The following is a 14,535-nucleotide window of genomic DNA, read 5'->3' on the forward strand; positions in this document are numbered from 1 at the left end:
GAAATTTCAGTGATATTTTTTATAATAGTCAATATGAGGGGTTCTCATCGTTAAGCATTTGCCTTCGGCTCACAGTTGGTGAGTTCAAGTCCCACATTGGGTGAGCTTGAGCCCCGCTTCAGGTGAGCATGATCCCCGCTTCAGGTGAGCATGATCCCCGCTTCAGGTGAACACGAGCCCCACTTCAGGTGAGCATGATCCCCACTTCATGTGAGCTCATGCCCCGTTTCAGATGAGCTCCAGTCCCGCTTAGGGTAAAAAAAAAAAAAAAAAAAAAAAAAAAGACAAAAAACAAAAAAACACAAGCCCCAGGTGAGTCCCACTTCTCTGTCTCTCTCTCTCTCTCTCTCTCTCTCTCTCTCTCTCTCTCTCTCTGCCCCTTGCACAGTTGCTCTCTCTCTCTCTCTCTCTCTCTGTTTCTCTCTCTCTCAGAAAAAAGGGGGGGCACCTGAGTGGCTCAGTCAGTTAAGCATCAGACTCTTGATCTCAGCTCAGGTCATGATCTCACAGTTACTGGGATTGAGGCCCACATCCTGCTTTGTGCTGACAGTGCAGAGCCTGCTTGGAATTCTCTCCCTCTCTTTCTGCCCTTCTCCCCTGCTCACGCTTTCTTTCTCTTTCAAAATAAATGAATCAACATTAAAAAAAAAGAAGCACTGGGTGTTGTGTGTAAGCCAATTTGACAATAAATTATAATAAAAAATAAAAAATAAATAAAACAATGTCTAGGTTTATCTATATTAAAAAATAATAGTCAATTTGAGGTACTTCATTAAAATTCACTAATATATGTTCCTGTAGTACTGTTACCATCATTTTCACCCCAAAAGCGCCAGGCACATCTTTCCTAAGAGTGCTAAGATTTGTCTTGTAGTACAAATTCAACCCCATTCTCACTACAAATGACCTATAGACTAAATTTCAATTTTGACCTTTTTACTAAGATTAGAGTCATTTTTTAAAGGTTACTCATCATGAAGTTGACTTATTAACTTATAATTTGTAATTTTTTGGAGTGGGTGTATACTATGCTACTGAATTTATTTGTTCAATCTTTATTTTATTGCCTTTATGTTCCACTCCCTTCTTCACTTCCCCAAAATACCTGAGGTGATAATTACATTGTAGGCTTTCTCAAAATAAAGTTGGGTTTTAGGTGACTTACTCTTAACATTGAAGTTTAAATTTCCAAGGATGTGATTTTGTCAATTAGAGACACAACTTTCCTCCCTTTCCAAGATATTCTAACTATCTGTTGCACAGTTAATACTACTGGGCATAAATGATGAAATATATGAGTCACTGAAAAAAGCATCATCTTTCATTTGACACAGTAGATAAGCCCTTGGGAGAAAAAGTTCTCAAACAATTTTTTCTTAAAAATATATCTTGATCAGATTATTCCACAGTTTAATGATGTTAACTATACTATTGATTCCAAACTTGAGGTAGTTTGGAAGAGGGGTTTTTCCTCAATTTCTGATTTCGGAAATTATATATGGATCATACCTCAGAATAGGCTAATGGGAAATTGTCAGGTTAATTTAAAGATTTTGTGATTTGATCATCTGGTACAGTATAAAGAGCTGGAATAACTAACACAGGGAGAGACCTGGTGGAACAAAAGATAGATATTAAAACACTGGAAATAGCATCACTACTGAGAGAGGAAAGAACTAAGATTTATTTTTAAGTTACTATTGTTCATGGAAATAAGTTTTTAAGATCTAAATAGAGGTTAAAATTGTATTTGCTCATTTGGTCTTTAGAAAACAAATTGTATTTAGAGACAAATTTCCAAAGTACTCCCAAGATGTGTTTTCCCCTGGAACATTAAATTTAAATAACTTTCATCAAAACTAATACTTCATAGTGAAATTTATTTTGACCGGCAAGGTCCATAACTTTTTTTCTCATCAGTATATATTATATTAAAAGAGCATTTGTTCTGAAGAAACAAACAGCAGAAATATTTGGACTGCTTCTAAATTTGGAGCAACAGAATTGATAGGGCTCCGATCATCTTAAAACCCTGTATATTACATATATTTACAGGTTTGCTTGAGACTTTTCTATTGAAATATCGTCTGTAGTGTGGCAGCAATTTATACCACAGCAAATTATACAGCTCATTGAAAGCTCGATGTGTCAAGAATAGCAAAGAACACATCTTTTATGTAGAATTATCTCATATATTCTTAAACATTTTAAAATAAACATTTTTATTAAGTTTTAAATTTTAATTTCAGTATAGTTAGCATACAGTGTTACTTTCAGGCCTACAGTATAGTCATTCAACAAATCGGCACATTACTCAGGAATCGTCACAACAAGTGCCCTCCTTAATCCCTATTACCTATTTTACCCATCCTCCCACTCACCTCCCCTTTGGTAACCATCAGTTTGTTCTCTACAGTTAAGAGTCTTTTCCTTGGTTTGTCTCTCTTTTTACCCACTTCATTCCTTTTGTTTCTTCAATTCCACATAGGAGTGAAATTATATGGTATTTGTCTTTCTCTGACTAACTTACTTCATTTAGCATAATATACTTTAGCTCCATCCATGCCGTTGCACATAGCAAGATTTCATTCTTTTTTTATGGCCGAATAATATTTCCATTGTATATATACCACATCTTCTTTATCCTTAAAATAAATATTTTTTAAAAGTAAAATATACGAAATTCAATTGCAGTGTTACTGATTTTAATAGTTGTTTTTTCAGGTGGCTTAACAGAATCAACATGCTGACTGCAGGATATGCAGAAAGAGAGAGGATTAAGCAAGAACAAGGTAAAGGAATTTTTTTTTACAGTTCTGGGGTTTTTGTTTTGTTTTGTTCTGCTGTTATCCTATACAGTGATTCACTACTATCAGTTAAGTGAAAATGCATATATCAGGCTGTAGTTATTTTTCTTTTTTGCACTTTGAATCCAAACCATACCATCTTAAAGGTGAGGTTTAGTAAATTAAACAGATGGGGAATAAATTCTAAAATTTTTGGAGCAGCTGATGTGGAGTTTGTTGCTGTCTCTCTCAGTCTGTTTCCAATGGAGGACAAAAACCTTACAAATTTAAAAATCTGTAATTGGTCCTAAATATCGACTAGAGTCCAGGTCCTTGTTGGTGAGGTTTTTTTTTCTGTTTAGTGGTGTCATAGACATTTAAGTGGACTTTTATGCAAAGAGCTCAGATGGATGATTCCTCCTTCCATAAATTATCTCAATTGGTTATGTTCTTCAGTTCTGTTACTCTGTAATTCTGTGATCTTATGGATCTTGCCTCAGTATTGACCTCAGATATACAAAACACAATGTCATTATACAGATTTAAATTTTAATGAAAGCTGTGGTCACCATTCTGAAGTTGCTTTACATTTCCAAAAAGTGTTTATTGTATATCCCTTGGAAGCATCAACAGTTTTTGGAAATCTTTTGAGGCTTCCTAAAGCTAAAAGAATTCTACAGATTGGTATATATATATATATATATATATATATATATATATATATATATATATATATATATACAAACTTATTTCTAGTTGTGTCTCCAGTGGGCATAGACTATTTGTTTATGTGGAAATTCTAAAAACCTTGTGTTCCCTCTCAAAGTAAAACCTCAGCCAAAACTTTTCTAAACATCTAAAAGCTGAAGGTTAGAGATATCTAAAGTAGATATCCAGATCCCAAAACCAATCTGTCAGCAAATGTTTAGGGCAGGGGTTGGGAAACTTTCTGTGAAAAGCCAAATAGTTAATATTTTAGGCTTTGCAGGCCCATAAGATTTCTGTCTAAACTACTCAACTCTGCTGTTATAGTATGAAAGCAGCTGTACACACATGAGGATTCTGACTGGGCTGTATAATAAAGCTTTACTTATGGACAGTGAAATGAAATTTCATATCATTTTTTACATTTCAAAAAATTATTCTTCCTTTGATTTTTTTACCATTTAAAAATGTAAAAACTGTTCTTGATCTACAGACCATATAAAAATAGGCAGAGAGCCTCATTTGGCCTGCAGGCCACAGTTTACCAACCCCTGGTTTAGAGCCATGGGTGAGGGAATGGGGATGAGTAAGGCAGTGAAGGGTGAGGACTTAGGGCAGGAAGATTTCAAAGAAATAGCAAAACATGGTTCCTGCCAATAGGAATATATCATCTTGTTGAGGATATCAAAGATACACACTTGAGGGGCACCTGGGTGCCTCAGTCGGTTGAGCCTCCAACTCTTGATTTCAGCTTAAGTCATGTTCTCGTGTTCGTGGGTTCTCACCTGGCATCCGGCTCTGCGCTGACAGTTCAGAGCCTGCTTGGGATTGTCCCTCTCCCTCTCTGCTCCTCCCCACTCAAGCGCTCTTGTGCACACATGCTCTCTGAAAATAAATGGGTAAACATTTTAAAAAAGATACACACTTGAAATTGCTTAAGAAAAATTGAAGAGCAGCAGAAAAAAAATTAAAGAACAACATAAAGTCAATCAGTGCTAATGGTTGCACAATGTGAAACTGATTTTTTAAAAATTTGCTAAGTGGATGAAAAATTTTTTTAAAAACCTGGGAAAGAGGCAGAATTAATGAGGAAATAACTTGCTAGAGAAGTTGATCAGTGAGGCTGATGTAAAGTCAGCAGTAGAGAGAAAGAGAAGATATTTTATTCAGTATGAAGTGTTTCTGTGTAAGGCCTTCAACTAGCACGCTGATTGACTTAAGGTGAAATAGGTGCCCATCCTGCCTGAAATTACACTGAATTCTAGTAGAAAAGATCCTCTTAATATAATACAGAAAATGAAATGTAAGAAAGTACAAATCAAGTTCTGTGGAAATTAAGCTGGAGAGATTGCTTCCAGGAAGGGAGTGGGGAAAGGCTTTATGTTGACTCCATTATTTGAACCTATTCTCACAGGATGAGAATGAAGTAGATAGGAAGTAACAAAAAGGGGCGCCTGGGTGGCTCAGTTGGTTAAGCATCCGACTTCGTCTCAAGTCATGATCTCGCAATTCATGGTTCAAGCTCTGCATCAAACCATGAACTCTGCTGTCAACAGAGCCTGGAGCCTGCTTTGGATTCTGCGTGTCCTCTCTCTGCCCCTCCCCTGCTCGTACTTTCTTTCTGTGTTTCAAAAATAATAATAAATGTCTAAAAAATAGAAAGTGACAAAATAAAACATTCCTGGGAGTGGAAGCAGCATGGATACTTCCACAAATAATGAGGAAACAATCTCCATCAAATCAGGGTGCACAGGTGAATCCCAGCCAGGACTATGGGGTGTCAGGCCAGTTATTAAGCCACATTTGTTCATTGTTAAAAGTTTACTTAAGTTTATTTAAACTTTTCATACTTCAACTTAATTTATAGGCCTAAAATTGTGTTAAGACTACTAAAAAATCTGTTAGCCTTCCTTTTCACATTTTTTAAAGGCATAAAAAAAACTGTATTTTATAGGTGCATATAGGTTTGTTTCTGATTTTTTTAAGATGCAAAAATTAAAAGTATAGACAGTATACTGATAGGAAATGAATCTTTGAAAAACTCGGTTTGCATAAAGAAGGAATCTTGAATTCTCAAGCTTAACTTTCTTATTTTGAAGTTTAGCATGGTCTTGATTTTAGTTAATTTTCTTTGTACGTGGTATTATATAGCCATATATCATTACGGATTAAGGAACTGGTAAGTTATACCGTACATACAGGTTCCAATAAGTATTCAATGCATGGATTCATGATGCGCTGGTCTGGCATGTGAGTGCATATTTTAGTACCTTCTGCAGTAGTAGACCATCATTGGCAGAAGCTTATAATAGTTAACAAGTCACGTCTCCCTTGCTAGCACAATGCAACCAGAATATCTGAAATAATTTGGTTTTCCACGTAGAGTGTATATTTCTCAGGCACTCTAACATAGGTCAGAAACATAATAGACTTCCTACCTTCTGCATTAGGTCTCATGGTATTCTATATAGAAAACAACTGTATGCATATGTCTACTCCACACTTCTGTAGAATTATTTGACATCTTCCGAGTACTGTTCTCAGTACTGAAGTTAAGCTTCATACAAAATATAGGTGGTTGAGGGTTGGGAATATTTCACAAACATGCAAAGGAGTAACTCCAAAACATTGTTTTTATTTAAATATCCATTGCAGCTTCAAAGTGACTCTTTCATTGATTTAAATAAAAGTTTAATGAATTAGTATCTTTAGCTCCAGAAGTGTAAAGGATGTGGGCTTCTCTTTCATTATTTGTTGTTGTACTTAGAGAAAACAGGGTTACACTAAATTACATGAAGATCAAAATTTGGCTAATTGCCTATTAATAATTTTTCTTTATTTTTCCACGTGCAAGTCAGACATTCATGAAACATTATTTTCAGTCACACAATGTCTTCCTAAAGCTTTAATCACATAAAAATGAATGAAATATATTGTATTTTTTGGTAGTTCTAGATGAAAAAGTCATTTTTCTCAAATTATCCTTTTGTTTTTAGTATGAAATTTATTGTCACATTGGTTTCCATACAACACCAACTGCTCATCCCAACAGGTGCCCTGCTCAATACCCATCACCCACCCTCCCCTCCCTCTCACCCCCCATCAACCCTCAGTTTGTTCTCAGTTTTTAAGAGTCTCTTATGTTTTGGCTCCCTCCCTCTCTAACCTCTTTTTTTCTTCCCCTCCCGCATGGTCTTCTGTTAAGTTTCTCAAATTATCCTTTTGTATCAACATGAGAAGAAAGTGGAAATCTTCCTGTTCTACTGATGGCACTATTTATTCATGATTAGTTACATATAATATTGAATATCACTGCAAGACATTAAAAGTATCCATTTATTTTTGCTAAATGGAAAGCTAAGAAAAATAAATTAATTTGCTCATAGAATGAAAATCAAACTCATTTCAGCCTCTTGAGCAAACAACGTGCTTGTAATTTTCCACACAAACCCAAAAGAAGACTGACTGAGTTTTCTATGTAGGTTCTTCTCTGTCATTGCTCTCTCAAAGACCTACAACTTACTGTGAGAAATGAAGTTAATTTACAAAGGGGAATTTCAGTCTTTTATTTGGCAACCCAAATAAGCTATAGATTGATGGTGCTTTTTAGTAAACCAAAAATTACATCAAGTAGTGGACTAGAATTCTCCCTAATTTAGCTGAGGTGGGAAAGCAGAGAGAATCTCCCACATCTGTCACTTGTAGTGATGGCTATAGAGATCTTGATAAAATGGTGACCATCTCCTTCTCAGCATGCTGTTAAGGGCCCCTTGAGGTTCTAATTCCTTGAGACCCCCAAGGTATCAGTACAGAGGTCAAGGAGAAATTCAACACAGGTGCCATAGTTTCAGGAAATAGTGGGAAAGGTAAGAGCAAAGTGATCTTGGCAAACCACTGCTTAGGGTTGGGATGGGGTGGTGCTTATTCCATTCACCTCCAGCAATGACTTCCTTATAGTATTTCAAACTCCCACAAAACTGCCTAACCCAGATCCCAGAGCTACAGAATTCACTTTTCATTGCTGGAACTTGCTACGAGAAAAAAAAAAAAAACTGATGTCCAAGAAGATAAACACAAGGCATTTACCTCCTCTGTGATCTGGGTCAGACTGTCCTAGAATGCTACCTATAAATCCACCAAAGAAAATCAGGGGTCCTAATATCGAGTGCTTTCAAGGTGCAAAGCACTTGAATATGTATTACCTTATTTAGTACCCACCCCCACACACACATATACACGACTCTGAAAGTCAGTTATTATTAGCCCCCTTTTACAGATGACAAAACAGACTCTGGTTTAGTAACCATCACAAGAGCACAGAGATGGTAAGTGGTACAACCAAGAATTGAACCTCCATCTGCCCAGGTATATAGTTCATGCTTTTCCCACCATTGTTTGTTGTGTACATCGCTGGGCAACTATATCAATTCATATTTGAGAGGAAGCTTAGTATACTAGCTGTCACCAGCATGATCCATTATAAATACCAGACACAAATTTAGATTAAGTAGTTTCTGCTTATCTTTTAGTCAAAGGGAATAATTAAAATAGGAATAGCATTTTCAAAGTTTTTGTATTTTGAGGCCTGAATGTAATAATCTCCACTGCTAAAGAATTTCTTTTCATGATAGCCAGAGTTACAGAACAGCAGGAGGAGGAGGGCTCAAAGCATCATGAATATATGTCAAATTAAACTCTCTCAGTGTGTCATTCAAAAGAGTCCCAGTGATAGCCCTCCAAGGTTTAGGGCAAGGCTATTTCTTAGCTCAAATCCCAGCTCTACTACTTTCTATTCAGCATATAGTAAGTACTCAATAAATATTAGCTATACTTATTCATAAACACCACAAGGAAAATATATATAAATATTATATAATTTTTATATATAAGAATATATATAATTCCTGGGTGGAGAGAGGTTCCTATAAAAGTATGTGCAGCATATAGTAAGTACTCAATAAATATTAACTATACTCATTCATAAGCACCACAAGGAAAATATATATAAATATTACAGTAAAAGATTCCTGGGTGGAAAGAGGTTCCTGTAAAAGTATGTGCCATAGTTTTTTCACCTAAATCTGATTATCAGTTAAGCCTAATGATGGTTCTTTTGATTTAGATTTTTTAAGAATAAAAATGGGTAATACTTACAGGTTTTTCCTCGTAAATCTTATAAGGAATTAACCCAGAGTTAAGAGTGGTTGCGTTATTAGTGGAACGGGTTCTGATTATTGGTCTTCCTGCTATATTTTACTTACTCAACTAATTTATGTCTCAAAATTTTTTCCTTTCCCTCTTGCCTGAGCTCTGCCAAGTCTAGCGGCTTACATTTTCTACCCTTTTAAGTAGTTCTAGAAGTTTGGAACTTGCAGCCCACATCAGCAAATTTGCCCTTTTGCATTTGGCAAGAATCAAGGTTTGCCATGTGTTTCCAAGTAGAGGTGGGAGTATCGTGTTATAGAGTCATGTCAGCATGACTCTGGAAACAGTGATTGTTAGATAACCAGTGAATTGGAGCCAGAAAAGAGAATTGAGAACATTATTTTTGGAGCTGTTTATATCTGTAGAGATCTACAGTTGTATATATATTGCTTTTCTTTGAGTGTTCATCTTTAGGGTAAAATGATACACCTTTAAGAGGCATCATGTGTTATTTTATTCACTAATTCAAGCATCAGAATAACTTGGCCTGGAATCTAAAGCACCCTAAACCTGATTTGACTTCTGCAGTGTCTTTTTCTTAACTCCTTAAAATTATAGCTATGTATAATTGCATGCTTTATTGGAATTAAGTGATTGCACTCTTCCTTCTTCTTGAACACCCAGCTGAAAATAAAAGTTTGTGGGCCTGGAGTAGTGGGTGCTGTGGAGCAGGGTATAGGAGTGGAATTTAAATGTCTTTGTGTCAGCTGGTAGTGTGTGTTCTTGAAAATATGGCTAGAAATATTTAATAGAATGAAAATATGGCTAGAAATATTTAATAGAATGAAAATATGGCTAGAAATATTTAATAGAATGTTGTATCTGTGTGTGTGAATTTACAGATTACTGGAGTGAGAGTGACAAGGAAGAAGCAGATACTCCATCAACACCCAAACAGGACAGCCCTCCGCCCCCTTACGACACATACCCACGACCTCCCTCTGTAAGTTGCCAACATGAATGGACATTATTTAGCATCAGATTCTTTGACCCAAAATATCCCCATGTAGTGAATTGCACGTCAGACCTCAGGTTCCCTAAGAGGAAAGAACATAAGGAGTCTAAAAACAATAAGGGGAAAAAATTTAGTATGCAAAGACTATTTAATCAGGAGAAACAGTCACCACAGATTCCAGGCATAATATCTGCCCAGTTTTATTTTAAAAAATCCTGTTTGTGTCAGAGTAGCCTTCCTGGAAATATCAGCAACAAAAATAAGTTTTCTTAGAAAAAGATATATAAATGGGCTTTATGTATCCCACACTAATAAAGTTCATTCCTATATCCTTCAGAAATGACTCATAAAAATTAATATTATATCTATATTAAACATATTTTGACAGATAGCTCTTCAGATAGTCATGGGGTCTGGTTTAATGTATGTGTTTATATGGTGCTCCAGACTTCTTAAACCTGTGTAAATGATTCTGTGTATAGCCTGTAGTTTATAACTTTTAATGGGGTAAACAACTGTCCTAGTTTGCTTGAGACTATCCCACTTTATGCCCGTGGCCCATCAGAACTACTAAGAGCATCTCAGTAGTCTCCCAGTTTTGACAATACATTGCATGGTTACAGCGTCATAAGAGTTAATTCTGGCTATCTTGGGACTGAGTCTTCCACATAGGAAATGGAAGCTGAATTTAGGTGACAACAGCACTCAACCTAATTACACCTGCATATTACTCTAGAGGATTTTAAATAAGACGCTACACAAGATGTTGATAAAATTCTAGGCCATTTCTCAACCTTGGCTGTGCATAAGAATCACTTCTGTAACATTTTAGAAATGCAGATGTTCAGACCCTATCCAGACATTAAATCAGAATATCTGAGACTACAAACAGCTCACTAGACTAGACTGGGCCTGCTGTATTCATCTACACATCCCCATGGCTTTGCACAGCACTGGCACTTATTTATTAAGTGCTTAATAAATATTTCTGAAATGAATAAATAAATATTTCTGAAATAAATGAATGGGTCCTTTTGACTAATAACTAAAAGGGAAGCCACATTTTTAATAACAGTGTTTGATGTCAATGTCTCTTAGCTAAGAATTGTTCCTAATATGTATGCACATTTCTTTAATAAATGCTGAGTGTAACAGAATGCAAGGATGAGCTATAGAAATGAAATCATGAAGTCAGTGACAAGATACAGTTTATATCATATTTTCCCTCTTTGCCTAAAACATCAGGGCCTGAATAATTCCTTTTAAATATTTATAAAAGAGGAAGAAAGGGAAACTGCAGCTTCAGGAAACAGCTCTTTAATCATAGCAACTTGTGAATTTCAAGAAGGAAGCTATTTACATTGTTATTAACATGTGGGAAGATAAACTGCCCCCAGAAGATGCCATTTAACTTCTCCTTTACCCAGAGGGGCAGCGTGTGCTTTTACCTCAGCCAGGCTTGTCCTGGCCACCACCTGAGCCCCATTTGCCTTGATCACATTTGACAAATTCAACTCCTCCTGCCAGAAAGGAGCCAGGGCTGATCTGTTAGCCCTGAGAGCTAGAGTAAGCCTTGTCCCCAGTAGGGGCACCTGCAAGTCTTTTACAGCATTCACTTGATGCCAGTCCATTTTCTTGGTTGTACTTTGTACTGTAATATATACTCCCAAACTTTAAATTCCAAGAATAGAAATATTCCATTTTTCTTTTGTGTTTATGTACCCTGAGGTGCCCATGCCCAAGGCAGATGCTCATCCCCATCAGAGTATAATCTCACCTTGCCTGTATGTTTAACTCTACAAAGTGCCACAAATTGAAAAGACCACAAGAACACCTTTCATTGGGGCCCATAGGAGGATTCATTCACCTATGAAGAAGAGGAGGGGTTCTGTCCGATTATAGGCACCTTCTTTTCACATCCAAAAGCCTCTCTCCTTGCTCTCACCCCCAAACTCCACAAAATCCAGAAATATGAATTTGGCAGCAAGTATTCAGGGTTTTAAATTCCTAGAGATTTTTTAAACTTCAGATTTTTCTTAGTTGCTGAATATTTCTTACATAAGCACTCAAATTCTCTTATGCTTCACTGTTGTGCAACTTTGCATGTTAATATGTCAGACTTTTCATGAGAGTCTGGTATAGGTGCATTTCAACACTCCACATCTCAGTCTCTTAAAATATCAGCTGGGCCTAACTTTGAGATGTCTGTAAACTTGACTAGTCATTAACTTGACTGTTAAATGTTAACTGTTAGAAATCTAATGTGTTCCTTGGTAACAGAAGTAGTCTGTTATTTTCTGTGGAGACTGATCAGAGGCTCCATTCCACAGATGAGTTGTGCCAGTCCTTACGTGGAAGCAAAACACAGCCGGCTCTCTTCCACAGAGACCTCTCAGTCACAGTCCTCCCATGAAGAGTTTCGCCAGGAAGTGACTGGGAGCAGTGCTGTGTCCCCCATTCGCAAGACAGCCAGTCAGCGCCGCTCCTGGCAGGATTTAATCGAGACGCCCCTGACAAGCTCAGGATTACACTATCTTCAGACTCTGCCCCTGGAGGATTCTGTCTTCTCTGACTCCGCGGCCATCTCCCCAGAGCACAGGCGGCAGTCCACCCTTCCAACTCAGAAGTGCCACCTACAGGATCACTATGGGCCGTATCCCTTGGCTGAGAGCGAGAGGATGCAAGTGTTAAATGGAAATGGGGGCAAACCTCGAAGTTTTACTCTGCCTCGAGATAGCGGGTTCAACCACTGCTGTCTGAACGCACCCGTTAGTGCCTGTGACCCGCAGGATGACGTGCAGCCCACAGAGGTGGAGGAAGAGGAGGAGGAGGAGGAGGAGGAGGAGGAAGGGGAGGCAGCAGGGGAAAACATAGGAGACAAAAGTAAGTATGTTGGAGATCCTTAGCCTGTGTACACAGAGTCCTAACCTTTTCAAACTTCTTATTTTAAGAAAATAGAATTTTGTTTCCCTTTTTTCTTAAAATAATAGTCTTGCTGCACAGGACGTTAGGTATCCTTTGCTGTTTTACTTTCAGAAATTGAGTAACATGGGGGGGAGAAAGGTGGATAATGAAGCCTATATCCCAGGACACCCAAAGCTAGAGCAAATGCTTTTCTCCAGTTACCCATTTTCCTTGTAAGGTTAATGATAGTCATTTCTTTTTCTCCTACCTCTTATCCACTTTCTTCTCCCTTGTATATATCATCCCTTTGGTCCACAGTCATTGCCCCCTGAGTTTGGGTTAAGAAACTAAATGCTTCAAGCACGGTGTTAGCAGAACCTTGGTTGAATACGTAAGTGAACACAGAAACACACACATACGCACACATACATATACAACTTCCCTTTTCACTATTAAAAGATTTAAAGGAAAAATTCAAAAGAGTTTTCCAAGAAGAAATTTCAAATAGCATTTCTGTCAACTCCAAATGGCCAAAATTGTTTCTAGAAACCAGTTTGCCAAAAGCATTTATTTATTTTCTTGGTATATATGTTAATTACAAAACTCAATTTATGTGAATCAACTTTGAAGAGAGACAAAGTCAATTAAGTAATCCTCTGACTTTTTGGCATTAAGAATATGTTTACTAATTCTCAAGTTCTTTATCCAACATGCCTTACCAAGCATCTGTTTATAATTAATGTGATACACCAGTCCAGAAACCCAGGCTAGTTTAAGGGAAAGGCTAGAACTCAGTTACCTTACTTAGAAAGAAAATCTAGGTTTGGCTGTAAGTCCTAAATGTAAAAATTCCCTCCCCCCCCAATAAAAAAGTACAGTATTAAAGAAGTAGTATAAAACTGTTTGCATGTCTTTATTCAAAATGAAGTTTGGGCCAGTTAGTGCAGCTGACCCAAGCTAGTGTTGATGAAACCACAGTTTCTGATTTGTTCCCACCAGGGCATTAGACTTCCCTTTTTAAAGGATATAAGCAGACTATAGCCATCCACCCATTTTGTAAGTATACGAGACTTTGATTATGGGATATATTACTGTAAGTTCTTCTTCACAATTGGAAAAACAGTTCAAAGCTCACAGAGGGCCAGCAGGTCAGTATCCTCATGCCCATGTTAAACTTGGCTCATTTAAAATGAGAGTCACTTTGGAGATTATTAGCAAGAAAATACAGTAGAATTCCTTTTATGGTCTTCATTGCCTTATTTAAGGGGAATTATATCTTATACCATGAAAATATGAGTTGCTGGTAATAAAAATCATATGTTAAAGCAGTTTCCATGTGAAGTGTATGTTGGCCATAATCTCCATAAGGAGCATTACAAAAGGTATACTGTTGGTGCAGGAAAAGGTAATTACCATCTACTACCTGCCAAGCCCTCCCAACATTCACATGTATCAGAGATTATGGAAGAGACTGGTGAAGAAATATCTAGGAGCCATGTGAGGTCTCTGTAGGACTTCTGGCAAGCATGATAATACATTTTTTAGTGTTATGATGATTACCAAAATCAGGATACTGTTTTCTAAAATTTAACTAAAGATGAGTTAGAAACTTCATTTTGACTGTCATCTATGTGCTGCACAACTGCTGTAACTAAGTATGTGAAGTTTGTTCAGTATTCTACAAACATATTGGGGAAAATACTTTAACTCTGCCATTTTAAGATAAATTGTGTTGAAATTTGCACAGCCCTTTGAAATAGAGAATTCTGTTCAGAAAACATATCATCATGGCCACAGGTAGAAGTTATCGATGATATCTTTTTTGCTTAAGCCAGTTACTTCCCAGTTCCCTCTGGCCATCGCAGGAGGGAGTCCTGGAAAGGAGAAGGCGCATCCTAGGGCCTGAAAGGAAAACCCGGGCCCACAGAGCATCTATAGTTAAATGGCTTTCGAGTTTGTTCTTCTAGTGTCTCTTTGCTG

At 37.1% G+C, this 14,535-nt stretch overlaps 1 protein-coding gene across 6 annotated transcripts in view; it reads left to right on the top strand.

The window, feature by feature from the left end:
* CNKSR2 (connector enhancer of kinase suppressor of Ras 2) overlaps window positions 1-14,535 on the top strand; it is a 298,383-nt gene that overhangs the window by 240,991 nt on the left and 42,857 nt on the right. For all 6 annotated transcript variants that reach the window (XM_045472191.1, XM_045472189.1, XM_045472190.1 and 3 more), the window contains 3 exons: window positions 2,725-2,792; window positions 9,539-9,639; window positions 11,982-12,534. In XM_045472191.1, coding sequence (XP_045328147.1) covers window positions 2,725-2,792; window positions 9,539-9,639; window positions 11,982-12,534 — 722 coding nt within the window. The remainder of the gene's footprint in view (window positions 1-2,724; window positions 2,793-9,538; window positions 9,640-11,981; window positions 12,535-14,535) is intronic.

This window comes from Leopardus geoffroyi, chromosome X, assembly GCF_018350155.1.
Source record: "Leopardus geoffroyi isolate Oge1 chromosome X, O.geoffroyi_Oge1_pat1.0, whole genome shotgun sequence".
NCBI lineage: Eukaryota > Metazoa > Chordata > Mammalia > Carnivora > Felidae > Leopardus > Leopardus geoffroyi.